This window comes from Gastrolobium bilobum, unplaced genomic scaffold, assembly GCF_033153095.1.
Source record: "Gastrolobium bilobum isolate Gb01-03AN ecotype WA unplaced genomic scaffold, APGP_CSIRO_Gbil_v1 utg8771, whole genome shotgun sequence".
Lineage (NCBI taxonomy): Eukaryota > Viridiplantae > Streptophyta > Magnoliopsida > Fabales > Fabaceae > Gastrolobium > Gastrolobium bilobum.
The window spans coordinates 43,061-58,534 of NW_026898725.1; the positions used below are offsets into that span (position 1 = coordinate 43,061).

At 37.0% G+C, this 15,474-nt stretch overlaps 2 protein-coding genes across 2 annotated transcripts; one reads left to right on the forward strand and one right to left on the reverse strand.

The window, feature by feature from the left end:
- The first annotated feature begins 169 nt into the window (after nucleotides 1-169).
- On the forward strand, nucleotides 170-1,012 carry LOC133283596 (uncharacterized). The gene has a single exon (XM_061480475.1). The coding sequence runs from the start codon at nucleotides 209-211 to the stop codon at nucleotides 1,010-1,012; it is 804 nt and encodes a 267-aa protein (XP_061336459.1). The 5' UTR covers nucleotides 170-208.
- A 6,617-nt stretch (nucleotides 1,013-7,629) lies between these two features.
- Nucleotides 7,630-10,587, reverse strand: LOC133283597 (vacuolar sorting protein 39-like; the record flags this gene model as incomplete). Its single annotated transcript, XM_061480476.1, has 6 exons — nucleotides 7,630-7,833; nucleotides 8,100-8,198; nucleotides 8,522-8,968; nucleotides 9,122-9,364; nucleotides 9,510-9,731; nucleotides 10,264-10,587. Coding segments are annotated over 6 exons (1,539 nt in total), but the record flags the coding sequence as incomplete, so codon positions are not given.
- Nucleotides 10,588-15,474: the final 4,887 nt, after the last annotated feature.

Genomic DNA, 15,474 nt, shown 5'->3' on the forward strand with positions numbered 1-15,474 from the left:
ATATTAAATAAAAAATTATTTTAACTAAAAATCAGTCTTTTAAAATAATAAATATTCTTTTCATTTAAAAAAAAACAATAAACAAAAACTGGGACAGAAAAGTAAAATCAAAAGTACAGCACTGCACACGAATAAAAATTCCGAGTCAAACTTGCCCTAAACTGGTCGCTCGTTAACGGCACAATCGTTAAGTCAAAGGCACGAAGAAATGGGCACTCGGGAAGATGACGAAGACGAAATAAACCCCTTCACAATGTTCCTAACCGACGACGACGAAGAGGCGCCAAACGGCTTCGCTAAAATACACGAGGGTGCACCGAAGCAAGAGCTGCTGCAGAAGCACCTCCTCCGTTCGATTCAATCAACGGTGGTGATTCGCCAGCTGCCTTCCGAGGGTCTCTCCTTCCAGCTCTGGCCCGCCGCCACCGCTCTCGTATCCCTCCTCGATCAACACCGCATCGACCCTACCAACAGCCCCCTCTCCGTCACCCTCTCCGCCGCGCGCGACGACGGTCCCCTGAGGATCCTCGAGCTCGGCTCCGGCACCGGCATCGTCGGAATCGTCGCCGCCGTCACTCTCGGTGGCAATGTAACCCTCACGGACCTTCCTCACGTGGTTCCGAATCTCAGATTCAACGCGGACGCGAACGCGGGAATTGTGGGGTCCACCGGTGGGGCCGTGACCGTTGCGCCGCTGAGGTGGGGCCACGTTGATGACGTGGAGGCTATTGGGCGGGAGTTCGATCTTATTCTGGCATCGGATGTAGTGTATCACGACCACCTTTACGAGCCCTTGCTCGAAACGCTGCGTTTAATGTTGCTGGGAAGCGGTGAGGAAAGAGAGAGGAAGAAGATGGTGTTTGTGATGGCTCACATGAGAAGGTGGAAAAAGGAGTCGGCGTTCTTCAAGAAGGCGAAGAAGCACTTCGACGTCGACGTTTTGCATACTCACAGTCCTTGCAATGGGGCTAGAGTTGGTGTTGTTGCTTATCGTTTTGTTGGGAAGGGTTAGGTTTCAATATACTGTTTTACAAGTGAAGTGACAATTACAATTTCAAGTTACGTTTGCTTGGTTTCCTTTTGAACTCCAAAGACTCTAATCGAGATTTCGAGGACATCACTATCTAATGCTGAATTTTAGTCCAGTGTTTTTGTTTATTTTCTATACTAAGCATGCTGAAACTTGCTAAACTTAGGTTGAAATGTGTGTAACAAAGCAGTCTATAAGCGGAAACCTTACCCAAAAAAAATGGAAAATAAACAATATAAAAAGCGGCTATTTGACCATTTGAGGGTGATACTATGAATCACCACCATCTCCACACATCAACATCATCACTACCATTATGCCATTGTTATCGCCGTCGCCACCACTACTATTACCACCGCCATCTTCACCAACTACCACTATCATCGCCGTAGCCACTGTCATCATCATCACCATTACCATGCCATCACCGTAGCCACCGCGATCACCACCACCACTACCACCATCACCGTTACCGCCACTACCACACCGCCGCCGCCGCCACAACTATGATAGGTTCCTTTTAGCAAAAAGGATAAGCTTAGGAAAACTAAAACGTAAAATAGAGATTTGGCAATTTTGATGCTCTTTCCATTAACTCAAACTTCTTAAATAGAAATTACATAATAATTGTCAGTGCCTAACTACTCTAAGTGGAAGACAATTGCTCAATGTGGAAAATAACTGAAAGAAATACAATTTAAAATAAACAACTGCCTAAAGGAAATGTTGTCTAACTCCTAATAACTATTACTGCTCAACTGCAATATGGTTTGTATCATTCCATTCCCCTTCAAAAGAACCGTGTCCCCAAGGTTCTCGAGCTCTTCATCGAGAAGTGTCTTTCAATCCAGTGGGTATGATTGTTCATCCAGGAGCAGGAAGGAGGATGGGTTTTGGCATCTGTGTCAGCGCGTGAAGCGATCATCACAGTTGAAACACAATCCCTAGACATGATGTGTTTTCATTTCTTCAGCAGACAAGCGGCGAACACCAGAAGGTAGGTTCGACGCAAGAGAAGGATTGTCGGGGGTAGGTGAAGGTAATGCAGTGGTGGGTGCTTTGTATGGAAGGTCAGATAGCTTATCTTCTTGAAGTTTGGCATGTCCTTGGGCTTCAATTATGTTGGTTGGTTTGAGAGCTTGAACTTCACGCCGAATACGAGGTTTAAGGCCAAAAATGAATTTAAGAAGGAGAAATTCTGGTGGTAAATGCGAGGTACGGTTGGCGAGGGATTGATAGTGGGCAATGTAGTGGGAAACAGTGGCGGTCTGGGTCAGTTTGGCAAGTGAACCCATATGATCAATGTAAGGGGAATCACCGTAGCGTGTTTCAAAGGTATAAATGAAGTGCTCCCAAGAGTGGAAAGGATAGTTAGTGTGCATCCATTGGAACTATGCCAGTGCAGGGCCATCCATGTGGAAAGAAGCAATCTGTAGTCGTTGAGGGGGAGGGGTGTGATGAAACTCAAAGAACTGTGTAGCTTTCAAATCCATCCCGATGGGTCATGACCATCGAACCTTAGGAAATCAAGTTTGAAGGGTTTGGGTTGGACGACATGGGAATAGTGAGTAGGATCAGGTGGCGGGGGAGGGGGAAGAGGAGTGGTCGAGTTGAGTTGGTCCAATCGTCCCATGATGGTGGTAAGGGCAGTCTGGATATCATTGAGATGATGGGTAGTCTCAATGGATTTTTGGTTGAGCTCGGTGATTTGTTGAGCAGATTTAGTGGAAGTGTCACAGAGTTGGGTTATTTGGGAGAGGGCTTGCTTTAAGTTGTCGAACAATTTTTGAATTTGGGTGTTGTGGTGTTCTTGTGTTTCTTCGAATTTGCAGAATCTTTCACCTTCAACCATGGGAAGATGAGTTGCTCAACAAAAGCACCAAATGATAGGTTCATTTTAGCAAAAAGGATAAGCTTAGGAAAACTAAAACGTAAAATAGAAATTTGGCAATTTTTGATGCTCTTTCCATTAACTCAAACTTCTTAAATAGAAATTACATAATAACTGTCACTGCCTAACTGCTCTAAGTGGAAGACAACTGCTCAATGTGGGAAATAACTGAAAGAAATACAATTTAAAATAAATAACTGCCTAAAGGAAATGATGTCTAACTCTTAATAACTATTACTGCTCAATTGCAATATGGTTTGTATCAAACCACCACAACCACCGCAATCACCATTGTCGCAGCTAATGTCGTCACCACCACAACCACCGCCACCATCATTGTCGCAGCTAATGTCGTCACCACCATCATCACCATCAGAGGCGGACCTACACTTGTGCCACAATGTGCAAGTACAGACACAAATCTTTGAAAAAAGAAGAAGAGTAAAGTATCTGTTGGGACCTCAACGAAAATTACGGGGCCCAATTTAATCCCTTAAAAAAATTGACTTATGATCCCTCTGAATTCTAAAATAGACTCAGTTGGTCAAAATCATGATCTCTCTGAAATTCAAAGAAGAGCCATGTTAGTCCCTCAAAAGGACTAACATGAGTCTATTTTGAATTTTAAAGGGATCACGAGTCATTTTTTTTCTAAGGGATTAAATTGGGTCGTGTAATATTTGTTGAGTACCCAAAAGTTTCAAAGGGACCACTTATTTATATTCTAGGTGGTTAAGTTGTCAGCCGGCTAGGTGACGTAACCCATTGTAGCCCTCCAACCAAGGTCATGGGGTTGTGTCCTATAATCCTTGGTCACCATCACCACACCCATGATCACCACCTCTGAGATTTTAGCTCTGGATTGTCTTCCACCTTCTCAACCGCCATTAGGGCCTTAAAATAAGCTTGCATAGTGGCAGGAAATGACATCTATCATTATCATTCTGTACATTGCTAAAATTATCGTTCAGAGCATTCACTCATCTCCAAGTGTTCACATGCATCCCTAATTTGCACTATTAAAGTGTTGGTTGCAGATATTGTGTCATGTTAGTTCCTTCATTCTCAGTAACCAACCGAAGAATGAGTCAAGATATGGTCCACTATCTTTAGCAATAGTCACCATACACTTCCCTACTTTTTCAACAACGTTTAGCAACAACCCATTTTGTGTACATGCCATTATTAATTGATCCTTTGATGGTAAAGTTCCATATAAGCTGTGGCTTTAGAATTTTGGGTTCCCTAAACTCACTTTTCAATTATTACTATATAACATATGTGCTTAAGAGCTAGAGCTTGGATACATATTATTCCAAGCATCAATTAATTAAATTAAAGATACTTGAGTCTACTAATTTTCCTAATACTAATTAATTGTTCAACCTAAATCACATTTAGGCCTAATTATTAAATGAACCCAAACTTGCTTCATATAATATTCATCTTCTTAATTGTATCTAATCATTATTTTTGAGTTTTATTAAACATATCTAACATAAACTATAACATCTTATTAATTATAATCTTAATCTAATAATTTTATCTCTCATAATATAATTAAATAAGTATTTAATATAATTAGACACCTAATTAATTTCTTTTTCATATTTTACTAATGAGGGTTATTATACATACCATGTCTTTCTATATGAAGCTTTGAAACCATACGCATGGGTGATCCTCTCCTGAACCAGTGCAATTGAGACTGATGTCTCCTCTTTTGACATTAAGACAAATGATAATACTATTAAACACAAAAGAATAACAAAATAATCCAATATTAATGTATTGTGATTCACACCTTGCAGTTCCCGCATTAATAGATTGCTTACCTTCAAGAGCTAATTTTTGACGAATTTTTTGATGTAGTTCGCTAACTGTTGAGTTGCGCATGATGCGTGTTGTTCTTTTCTCGCCTTCAAAAAATATACAACATCGACCTTCCATTTTCCTACCATTATATTATAAAACAACACGAACAGAATCAGAATGTGAACTCATTCTTAACATATTAACACAAAACACAAAACAGAGTATGCATAAGCAACTGAGATTGTATCAAAGAGTAAGAGTTTATGATGTAGAAGAGTTGTGATGAATGTGGAGATGATAGGTGTTTAAATAAGGAAGAAGTATGTCAATCACGCCCAAAAAAGACAGAACAAGGGTGTGAATGACACTTAAATTAGGCTGGATAACCAAGGCATTCACGCTTGCATGGGGCGTGACTAATAACACCTAATTTGGGCATGAATTACGTGACATTCACGCCTATTTTGGGCGTGAGTGAGTGCTACAGACCTGTAATTAGTTTCAAAACAACAATATATCTGTAATTATTTATTAAAATAGCAATATTTTAATTTTTTTTGCCAAAATAACAAGCTAATTGAAAGATAACAATATTGTACACATGTTAGAATGAAATTAGTAGCAATGGAAAACAAACATACTTAGAGAGAAATCCAAGATTGATCTCAAACGCAACGAACCCAAACTGAGTGAGGATAAGTGTCCAGAGTGCTTGTACTAGGGCAAAAATAAGGGCACTTGGGGGGGGGGGGAGTGGAGCGCACATGAAAATATTGTAAAATTTCAAATATAGAGGCAAATTGTTAGGAAATTAATTAGGGGGAAACATAGAGTTGAGAGCAGAAAGAGAATTGGAGAAGAGGAGAGAAAAATTCTGAAAATTTGAATTCTTAATTCTTGAACCAATCGGTAGGGGTGGGCATGGATCAAACCAAACTGATTTTTTTACATAACCAAACCGAACTGGATTGAATTGGTTCAGTTCAAAGAACTGAACTTTTTTATTTACTCAAACTGGTTCGATTTAGTTTGGAACCAGTTCGGTTTGGTTTTGACACCGGTTCGGAAAGAACTGATTCTATTTCTGAACTGGTTTCTCAGAACTGAATTTTTGAAATCATGAACCATAAACCATAGAAAATGAAGGTCATGGCGGTTGACTTGAACGGCGAAACCTGTATACATATTGAGCTCCATTCCAGAGTCTTCAATGTCTCCGCTTGGAGCGAGTTCGACTCGGTCGAGTTGGAGAATATGGAGTAGAGACTGGATTTGAACCACACTATTGGAGCTTTCTTCATGGAAATCAAGACATTGCTATTGAGTTGCATCGATGAGTCACCGCCGAGTTTCCGAGTCTACCTACCTTTATGGATTGGGTTTTCGACCTTGTTCTATTGGTCCGTAGTGATAATGAATATTAATGAATTTAATTTTAATGTATTCTCTGTACAAAAAAAATTATATTATTTTAATAATATCAAATAAGTTTTAGATTTTATACTAAATAAAGAATGCTCAGATTTATTACACCCTTTATTTATTAATTGTTAGTTCTTTTAGGATCCGCTAAGTAATGATCCGAACAAAGATTTATTGAAATGGTCGTCCACGAAACAGTAAACAAGGAATGCAGCTTTTACGGGTTCGATTCAGTTCGAACCATTTTATAAATGGTTCTGAATCAGTTCATAACTGATTTAATTTGAAAAATTAAAACCAATTTAGGTTGATGAACTGGTTTGAAAAAACCAGTTTTTTTGGGTTCAATTTGGTGCAGTTCTCAATTTAGTTCATATGTTTTGGATATTTTGCACACCCTTACCAATCGGATACATATATAGAGTTTAAGAGATAAAATCCAATGAGATAAATCCTAATGTGATCCTAATTACTACGCTTACATTCAGAAGATAAACAGAATGTTATCCTAATCCTATTCTTATATTCAAAAATATAATAAGAAGATAACTAAGTGATAATCCTATTTAAAAGATAACTAATAAATGACAGATAATTGGGCTGAAGTCTTAACCGTCACAAAGTCTCTGTAATAATCTGGGGCAGTCTTAATTTTCTTGGGCCTGGTGGATTGTAGTTCCTTAGTATTGGGCTGGCCCGTTGACAGATGATGTGTGCGCAGGTTGCACGCAACACAGAGACTCCATCTTGCCTCCGTGTAGAAGTCCCTCTTCTGGTCCTTATAAATGAAAAAGACAATAGTTTACCATAAAACTTTTTCATGTAACTCACGTAAAATTCTTTTCATTATCATTTTTTTTACCCTCTTTCTCTTTCTCATAATCAATGGCCAACTGTCAATTATGTGAGTTATGTGACTATCACCTAATGTGAGAAAAACATAACTCAATGGTAAAGTACTTATCTTGGGGAAAGATTCCAATTGTTTCTAAAAAACATAGTAAAAAAAGGAGGGAAAAACCACTCCCTTTCAATGCTCAATTCCACTCCCTTTCAGTGCTCAAAATAAATAAGTGTCCAAAAAAACAAAATTACAAACCAATATTTACATCACAAGAAAATAAAAGAAAAACATATCACGCCTACAAACATATCACGCCATGGGTAAAGGAATGCTCACAACCACAATTGGTATCTCTTCGACACTGATGGGCCTTATATTGAGAGAGTTAGTTAGTTAGTTAGGGAAGGGGAGTGTGTGGAGTGAGATATACATGTATTGAGTGGATACTGGGGAATTTGGGGATTCTTAGAGCCAAGGATTGTTGGTTCTAAGGGTGAGCTTGGGAAGGGTCTTTTAGTGTCTGTGTTATGTTTCTATTTTAGTGTCCATTGGTGTTTGTAAGAGGCTCTGCCTTCATTGTTTGACAGCAATAAACTGTAAATTTTGAGTTCCATCAGACACCCATTTTCAGAATGGTTTCCTCAAAGGAGACCCTTTGACCGTAGCTTTCATACTTTGAGAATCTCTGAAACAGACAAAGTGCACTAGAGTTTTCCCATTAGGATAGACTGCAAAAACACTAGTCCCTATTTTCTTATTGCATAAAGAACACATGTTATCACTGGTAATCTTCACAACTGCTTTTCTCTTATCGTAGAGTTCATCTTTCACCTGTGCAAAGCAAATTGAGTCAAGATACATTTTCAGACAAGGTAACAAAACTGAAGCATCTGAATATGCACGAGCATGTGGCTCTCTGTCTCTCACATTGCATTAACTCAGTACGTGAGGAAGAAAGTAATAAGAAGTAATGATAGTGTACAATAATCTATTCAGAAGCAAGAAATGAACAAATTTCCACTATAACCCCAAAGGCCAAACCTTCCAATTCCCCATAACAATATTAAACAAAACCTTGATTTCTGATGTTTGCTTACCTGAAGGTTCTCACTCTGTCTCAAGCTCTTGATCACTGAGCAATTACGAAACATTTCACTAGATTTTCTCAGAAGGGGTCCAAGAAATAGAAGCAAGTTCTGCAGTTAACATTAATTTTTTTACTAAATTGAGGAAACTAAATAACGTCTGACAAAATATAAAAACTTCTAACAGAACAAACTCCAGTAAGAGCAAAAGTTGGACCAATAAAAATAGGTGTTGAATCTAGCTATGGAACAACAACATAAAAATCAGCAGAATGATCAAAATATGGAAAAGCATATGCCCTCAACAAGCCAAATCTACTGTATTTACGCATTAAATCTGGCTTCCATGAAATATTGAGACAATTTCACCCCGTTCTTTTCCTAAAATAAAGAAAGAAAATGGGGCTATTTGAAATTTATCTACTCAGTTATACCTGTAGTTTAGTTTCTTTTGGTAAAAGTTTAAGGGCCTGGGCTCCATTGATTCTATCCCACCTGCGGCTCAACAAATCAAGGACCTCATCAAGCATGATAGAAGTACCTCCTTCCTCAGTAAATTCATCCCCATCAGTATCACTCCTGCCACTGTCAGTGCTACTCAAACTAGATTTTGTGTCCTCTGCAACCTCTATTGAAGCAATTTTCTTTGATCCTCGGCTTCTAGTTTTTAATAATGTTTTTGAACTTACCTTTGAAATGGTTGTAATCTGGGGGGATAATAGATTTTTAATTCTCTTTTCATAGCTCTTGGTTGTCCCCCGTGGATTCAAATAGATTTGCAGAAGCATTAGGTATATGTTGCTGGGAGATTTTACAGAAGGCTTATGCATAGACTCATACACCCGATCACAATAAGACAAAGCCAGTTCTGGAACATGTAGCTACAAATGAAAAGGACATTCATTTATTCCCAAAATTTTTACAGGCAAAACTATGATTTATATAACATAATGTGCATGAAGCAATTAAACTTAGAGGGAGTTAGGGTTATCAGAAAATGACTACACCGTTGTTATGATATTTATTTGATATACCTTATGAACATATAAAGATAATGCTAGTTCATGTTGGTTCATTTTTCCCAACAATATTGCATGCTCTTCATATAAAGCATCTAATGGAAGACGTTTCAGCAGAGCCTCCGGATTGTATCCTGATATACTCTCCAAGGCAGACAATAATTTTTTCCTTTTGGGGGAATAAATTTTTTCATCCCATTTCTGTTGAGAGCTTAAATCAGCATGCCAATCAAGTACTTCGGAAAGATAGATGTGTACCTACATTACAGAACACAACAGCATGTCATACAGATTTTTCTTATATCATTAATCATATATCAATCATGACCATAAAGCAGCTAAAAGAAAAAGTAGAACTGCTTCAGTACTTAGAGCTATTGAATCAGATGTCAGAGGTCCTCACCATTTCATTTTGCAAATTTATAGATATGGCATCCTCATTCATTGCAAGCATCAGCTCCAAGTACGTGGATTGCATGCTTGGAGCATGTTGCTTCAAATATGAGTTTACCATATCTGCTGGAATATTTCCAGACAGAAAGAGCTCAATAGTTTGGCTTGGGCAGCTTTCAAGAACAAGCATTGAGAACTCTAGAACAAGTATGGGGTCTGTTTCACACAGCGGCTGCATCAGAAACCCACCAAATCAGAAAACTTTGTATCAACTAACAATAATCCATGCTTAATGGAAACAAATAACAACTTTAAGGAGGATTTGAAGTCTGGAGAAAATTTTAATCCATGCATAATGGAAAATGAATAAATACTTTTAAGTAATCCCTAAGTGACTACACAAAAAACGTTTTCCAGCACAACTATATATGTCAGGAGGAAAATTACAAAATCAGCCAATAAACTTAAGAAAGTCCTCTAAAATAACTCTTGTCAGTTGTCACCATATCACATCTAAAGAATAAATAATGTTTAATGACAAAGTTCCACCTGATCAATACTAACAAACAAAGCAAAGAAGCAGCCGGGTCCTTTAAGCCACACTAAATACATCAACAATCGCAGTGCACTTAATATATCATCACAAATTATATAATGTCACATATTCAGACACTATTGCTTCCAAAGCACTACGTAAAATCAGTTATTCTATTAAGCAAGCAAATATTTATGTCAAATATTTATCAACCAAATAGAAAATTTACCTTGAGATACTCAATGATGGTCTCAGGTTTGAACCTATGTGTAATCTCTGACTGGCTAGACTTTAACTCTTCCACCAATTTATGAACAACTTCAAGAGCTTCCCGGTGCATTGAGTTGCACTTGTAAAGTTCTACTAAAGCAACATGATAGCTGCCTTCTTGAAGTATCTTTTCACATATTTTTAAATCACAGTAGTTATAACCTCTCAGTAATTCTTCAGCCACTGAAGATTGTCCAGTAAGCAGCAATGCTTGGAGTAGAGCAGTATCCAATATTGAAGCCATCTCCCGAGCTCCTGAACCAATAGGTATACTACCACTCCCCTGACACCAATAATTTATCAAATTATAACTTTCAATAACAACTGTGGTAAATAATTATTAGTACATTGCTTTAGTATTTCAAAAGGGATTAAGGACATTGTTGAAACTATAGAAATTTATTTAGGAAAGGAGACGAGAAATGGAGAAAAACAAGACTCTCAATTATATTCTATAAAATTAATGTGTATAATGATTTGATAAGATGTAATACAAAAGATTAAGTACTAGCCCTTATTTAGGTTAATATTAGACTCTGATCATAAGGGTTCATCTCATAAATATAGCTGTTTTTTATGGCCGGCTCGCTACGCCTGACGCCAACCCTCCTCCTTTAACTATTTGTGTCTCATGTGTAACGTGTGTCAATTAGTTTAATTAATAATAAAAGAGACTTTATGGTAATTGACGTTTCGCATTAATGGTAATTGACGTTTTGACGTTTTGCATTATGGTAACGTTTTGCATTAATGGTAATTGACGTTTTGACGTTTCGCATTAATGGGAAGTTACAGGGAGTTATTTGAAACTCCGTAACTGGTGACATGGTTCAGTTATATAAAGAGAAAAATGGTGAGTCTCTGATGATGATTATCTCTCAGAATTCTCTCCTTCATGGTCTGCCCATAAAAGTTGTATCAGATCCCTGTCATAGACGATACAAGGAAAGCAGAGGGTAAAGACTCTGAGAAACAATTTTCCATCATAAAAGATCTTCCGCAATTATGGACAAAGGTATGTTTGTGTGAAACTCATGAATTCTAAAGATCCTATGTCATGTTCTTGACTGATTACTGTTGAACATGAATCATGAATTACTGATTAAATTGCTTACATGTGGTATCAGGGCATGTGTTTAAGAATTTGTGTTTTTCCATAAATAATTATGAATGAATTTCTGATTCATGAAGAGTTAGGGTTTTGGATAAAGCATCATGAAAAGAGAAACTGATCGATAAAGCATTTTTTGAAATCAATATCAAATGCTTTTTGTTAACCGTGCATCATGAAAAGAATTTGTACTGGCTAAAGAAATATTCAAAGTTGTTGTCGTAGGTCTCCTTGAATGTTCTCGGTTTTCGTGTTTCTTAATGGATGAAAATTTGCATTCGGTTTTAATGCCATTCGATTTTGATTTGAATTGAGTTTGAAAAGCATTTTCAATTGTTTTGAATGGATTATGTTAACCGTGCATAATGGAGAACAAAGGTACTGTGTGAATTTTATTTTTATTTTTTAACGTAAATTTTTCTCGGTTTTCGTGACAAAGCCATTTATTTGTATTGATGGCTTTTCAATGTAAACAATTACGCCATTCAATTTTGGGATGCCATACGTCGGTTTTCCAATTCACTGTTTAGAAACTTATATTGATTTGAATGGCTTTTCGGTAAATGTGCATCACTGTTTCATGAATTTGCTTCTCGGTTTCATAAATTATTGGAGAAACTGATATTGATTTGGTGAAGGTTCCAGTAGCCATTTAATGCCATTTGTTTTTTTTTTTTTCATGCCATTCGATTTAATGGATAAAGCTACTGTATGATTATGTAATATTTACGATTTTAAATTGAATGATTATGTGATGTGGAGAAACTGATATTGATTTGGACTGAAGGTTCCAGTAGCCATTTAATGCCATTTTTTTTTTTTTTTTTCATGCCATTCGATTTAATGGGTAAAGCTACTGTATGATTATGTAATATTTACGATTTTAAATTGAATGATTATGTGATGTGGCTGGATTAAATTGAATGTGAAAATTTAATCCTATTATTGTTTATGAAATTTTTTAGTTTTGGAATTAATTATGATAGATTTGTTAGTCACCAAAGTGGCCAAATCTTGAAGAGTTATTTTAATTCCAAATATTATGAATTTTATTTCAATTACCATGACTGTGATGCTGTGAATAGTATGATAATTATTCATGTTGTGGTATATTGAAGTTCATTATTATAGGACAGTTAGGGATCAACCCAAAGGTTGATTATTTGTTTTATAAAATGAACATGGATGTTGGTATTGTTGGCATATTTCCTCACATTTGGACATCCAAAGATGACAAATATTTATGATAGGGGTATGCATCATTGCCAAATTATGTGAAATTTATATAGCATCATTATAGTTAATGTTGTATGTTAATGGATCCCCAAAGGCGAACATTGATATGCATTGAAGTTAGTATAGTTGAATCTGTGAAGTATGTTAGTATGTGACATGTATGATTCAAAGCATTAATATTTAAATATTATTCCTTGTAGTACCTGTTGCCACACATTCCATGTTCTTAACTGTTGCAGTTTTTAATGGGCTGAACTTCTCTGAATGGAAAGAGCAAATCAATTTTTACCTTGGGGTAATGGATATGGATTTGGCTCTAAGAGAAGAGGAACCTAGTGCTATTACTCCTGAAAGCACTGAGGATGAAAGGAACCATTTTAAGAACCGGGAAAGATCCAACAGATTAAGTTTGATGTACATGAAAATGAGCATAGCAAGCAACATTAAGTCAGCTCTTCCACAAACTGAAAGTGCCATCGAAATGATGAAACTTGTGGAAGAGCGCTCCCAAACCGCTGATAAGTCTCTTGCTGGGACACTTATGAGTACACTGACCACCATGAAGTTTGATGGTTCGCGTACTATGCATGAGCATGTTATTGAAATGACAAGCATTGCGGCAAAATTGAAAGCATTGGGAATGGCTGTGGATGAGAACTTCCTGGTGCAGTTCGTATTGAACTCATTACCGTCTGAGTATGGTCCTTTCCAAATGAACTATAATACCATGAAAGACAAATGGAATGTGCATGAATTGCACAGTATGTTAGTTCAGGAAGAAACCAGAATTAAGAATCAGGGAGCTCATTCTGTCAATTATGTAAAGCATCAAGGAGCTGAAAAGAATAAAGGTAAGAAGCATGAGAAGAAAGGAGGAAGAGGAGGACCCCTTAAAGTGAATGAGGCCTCTTCTTCTAAAATCCACAAGGCCAAATGAAAAGTTTGTCTTTATGGGCAATAGAGTGAAAGTTCCGGTGGAAGCTGTTGGGACTTATCGTTTAATTCTCGACAGTGGATATCATTTGGACTTATGTGAAACTTTGCATGTCCCTAGTATATCTAGGAATTTAGTTTCAATTTCCAAACTTGATGTTGCTGGGTACTCTTTTAAATTTGGTAGTGGTAGTTTCAGTTTGTACAAACACAATCATTTGATTGGTAATGGTACTTTATGTGATGGATTATATAAATTATGTCTTGATAATCTTTATGCTGAAACACTTATGACTCTGCATCATAATGTTGGTACTAAATGTACCTTAATTAACGAATGTTCCGCTTACTTGTGGCACAAACGTTTGGGACATATTTCCAAAGAAAGGATGCAAAGATTGGTGAAGAATGAAATCCTTCCGGATTTAGATTTTACTGATTTGAATGTTTGTGTGGATTGTATTAAAGGAAAACAAACAAAACACACAAAGAAAGGAGCCACAAGAAGCACTCAGCTTCTTGAAATTATACACACTGATGTATGTGGTCCGTTTGATGTTAATGCCTTCAATAAAGAAAAATATTTTATCACTTTCATTGATGATTATTCACGTTATGGTTATGTCTATTTGTTGTATGATAAGTCTCAAGCTGCAAATGCTTTGGAGATTTATATTAATGAAGTTGAAAGGCAATTAGACAGAAAGGTGAAGATTGTCAGGTCTGATAGGGGTGGTGAATATTATGGAAAGTATGATGAAAGTGGACAACATCCGGGTCCATTTGCTAAATTTCTGGAAAAGAGTGGTATTTGTGCTCAATACACAATGCCCGGTACACCGCAACAGAATGGTGTATCAGAAAGGCGTAATAGGACCTTACTGGATATGGTTAGGAGTATGTTAAGTAATTCTTCTTTACCTGTTTCATTGTGGACTTATGCTCTAAAAACTGCCATGTACGTATTGAATAGGGTTCCTAGTAAGTCAGTTCCAAAGACTCCTTTTGAACTTTGGACTGGAAGGAAACCTAGTATAAGACACCTGCATGTTTGGGGTTGTCAGGCAGAGATTAGATACTACAATCCGCAAGAAAAGAAACTGGATGCAAGGACAATCAGTGGTTATTTCATTGGTTATCCAGAAAAATCGAAAGGGTATAGATTTTACTGTCCTTATCATACTACAAGGATTATTGAATCTGGAAATGCAAGGTTCATTGAGAATGGTGAAGTTAGTGGGAGTGAAACACCACGTAAAGTGGATATTCATGAAGTGAGAGTACAAGTTCCATTACCTTGTAGCTCTAGTAAAGTTATTGTTCCTTATGCTATTGAACCAATCAATAATAATGAAGGACAAGTTAATGATCCCACTACTCATGAAGAGATCATTGTTGATGAACCGAATGAACCCATAGTAGAAGAACCACAACAAATAGCATTAAGAAGATCTCAAAGAGAAAGGAGACCTGCTATTTCTAATGATTATGTGGTATATCTACAAGAGTCTGAATTTGACATGGGTATTCAGGATGATCCAGTAACGTTTTCACAAGCCATGAATGGAGAAAATGGTGATAAATGGTTAGATGCTATGAAAGATGAGTTGAAATCTATGGAACAGAATAAGGTCTGGGATCTTGTTGAGTTACCAGAAGGGTGTAAGAGAGTTGGTTGTAAATGGGTCTTTAAGACCAAACGTGACTCTCATGGTAACTTGGAACGTTACAAGGCCAGACTAGTTTCAAAAGGATTCACTCAGAAAGATGGCATTGACTATAAAGAAACTTTTTCACCAGTCTCAAAGAAGGATTCTTTAAGAATTATTATGGCATTGGTGGCTCATTATGATCTAGAGTTACACCAAATGGATGTGAAAAATGCCTTTC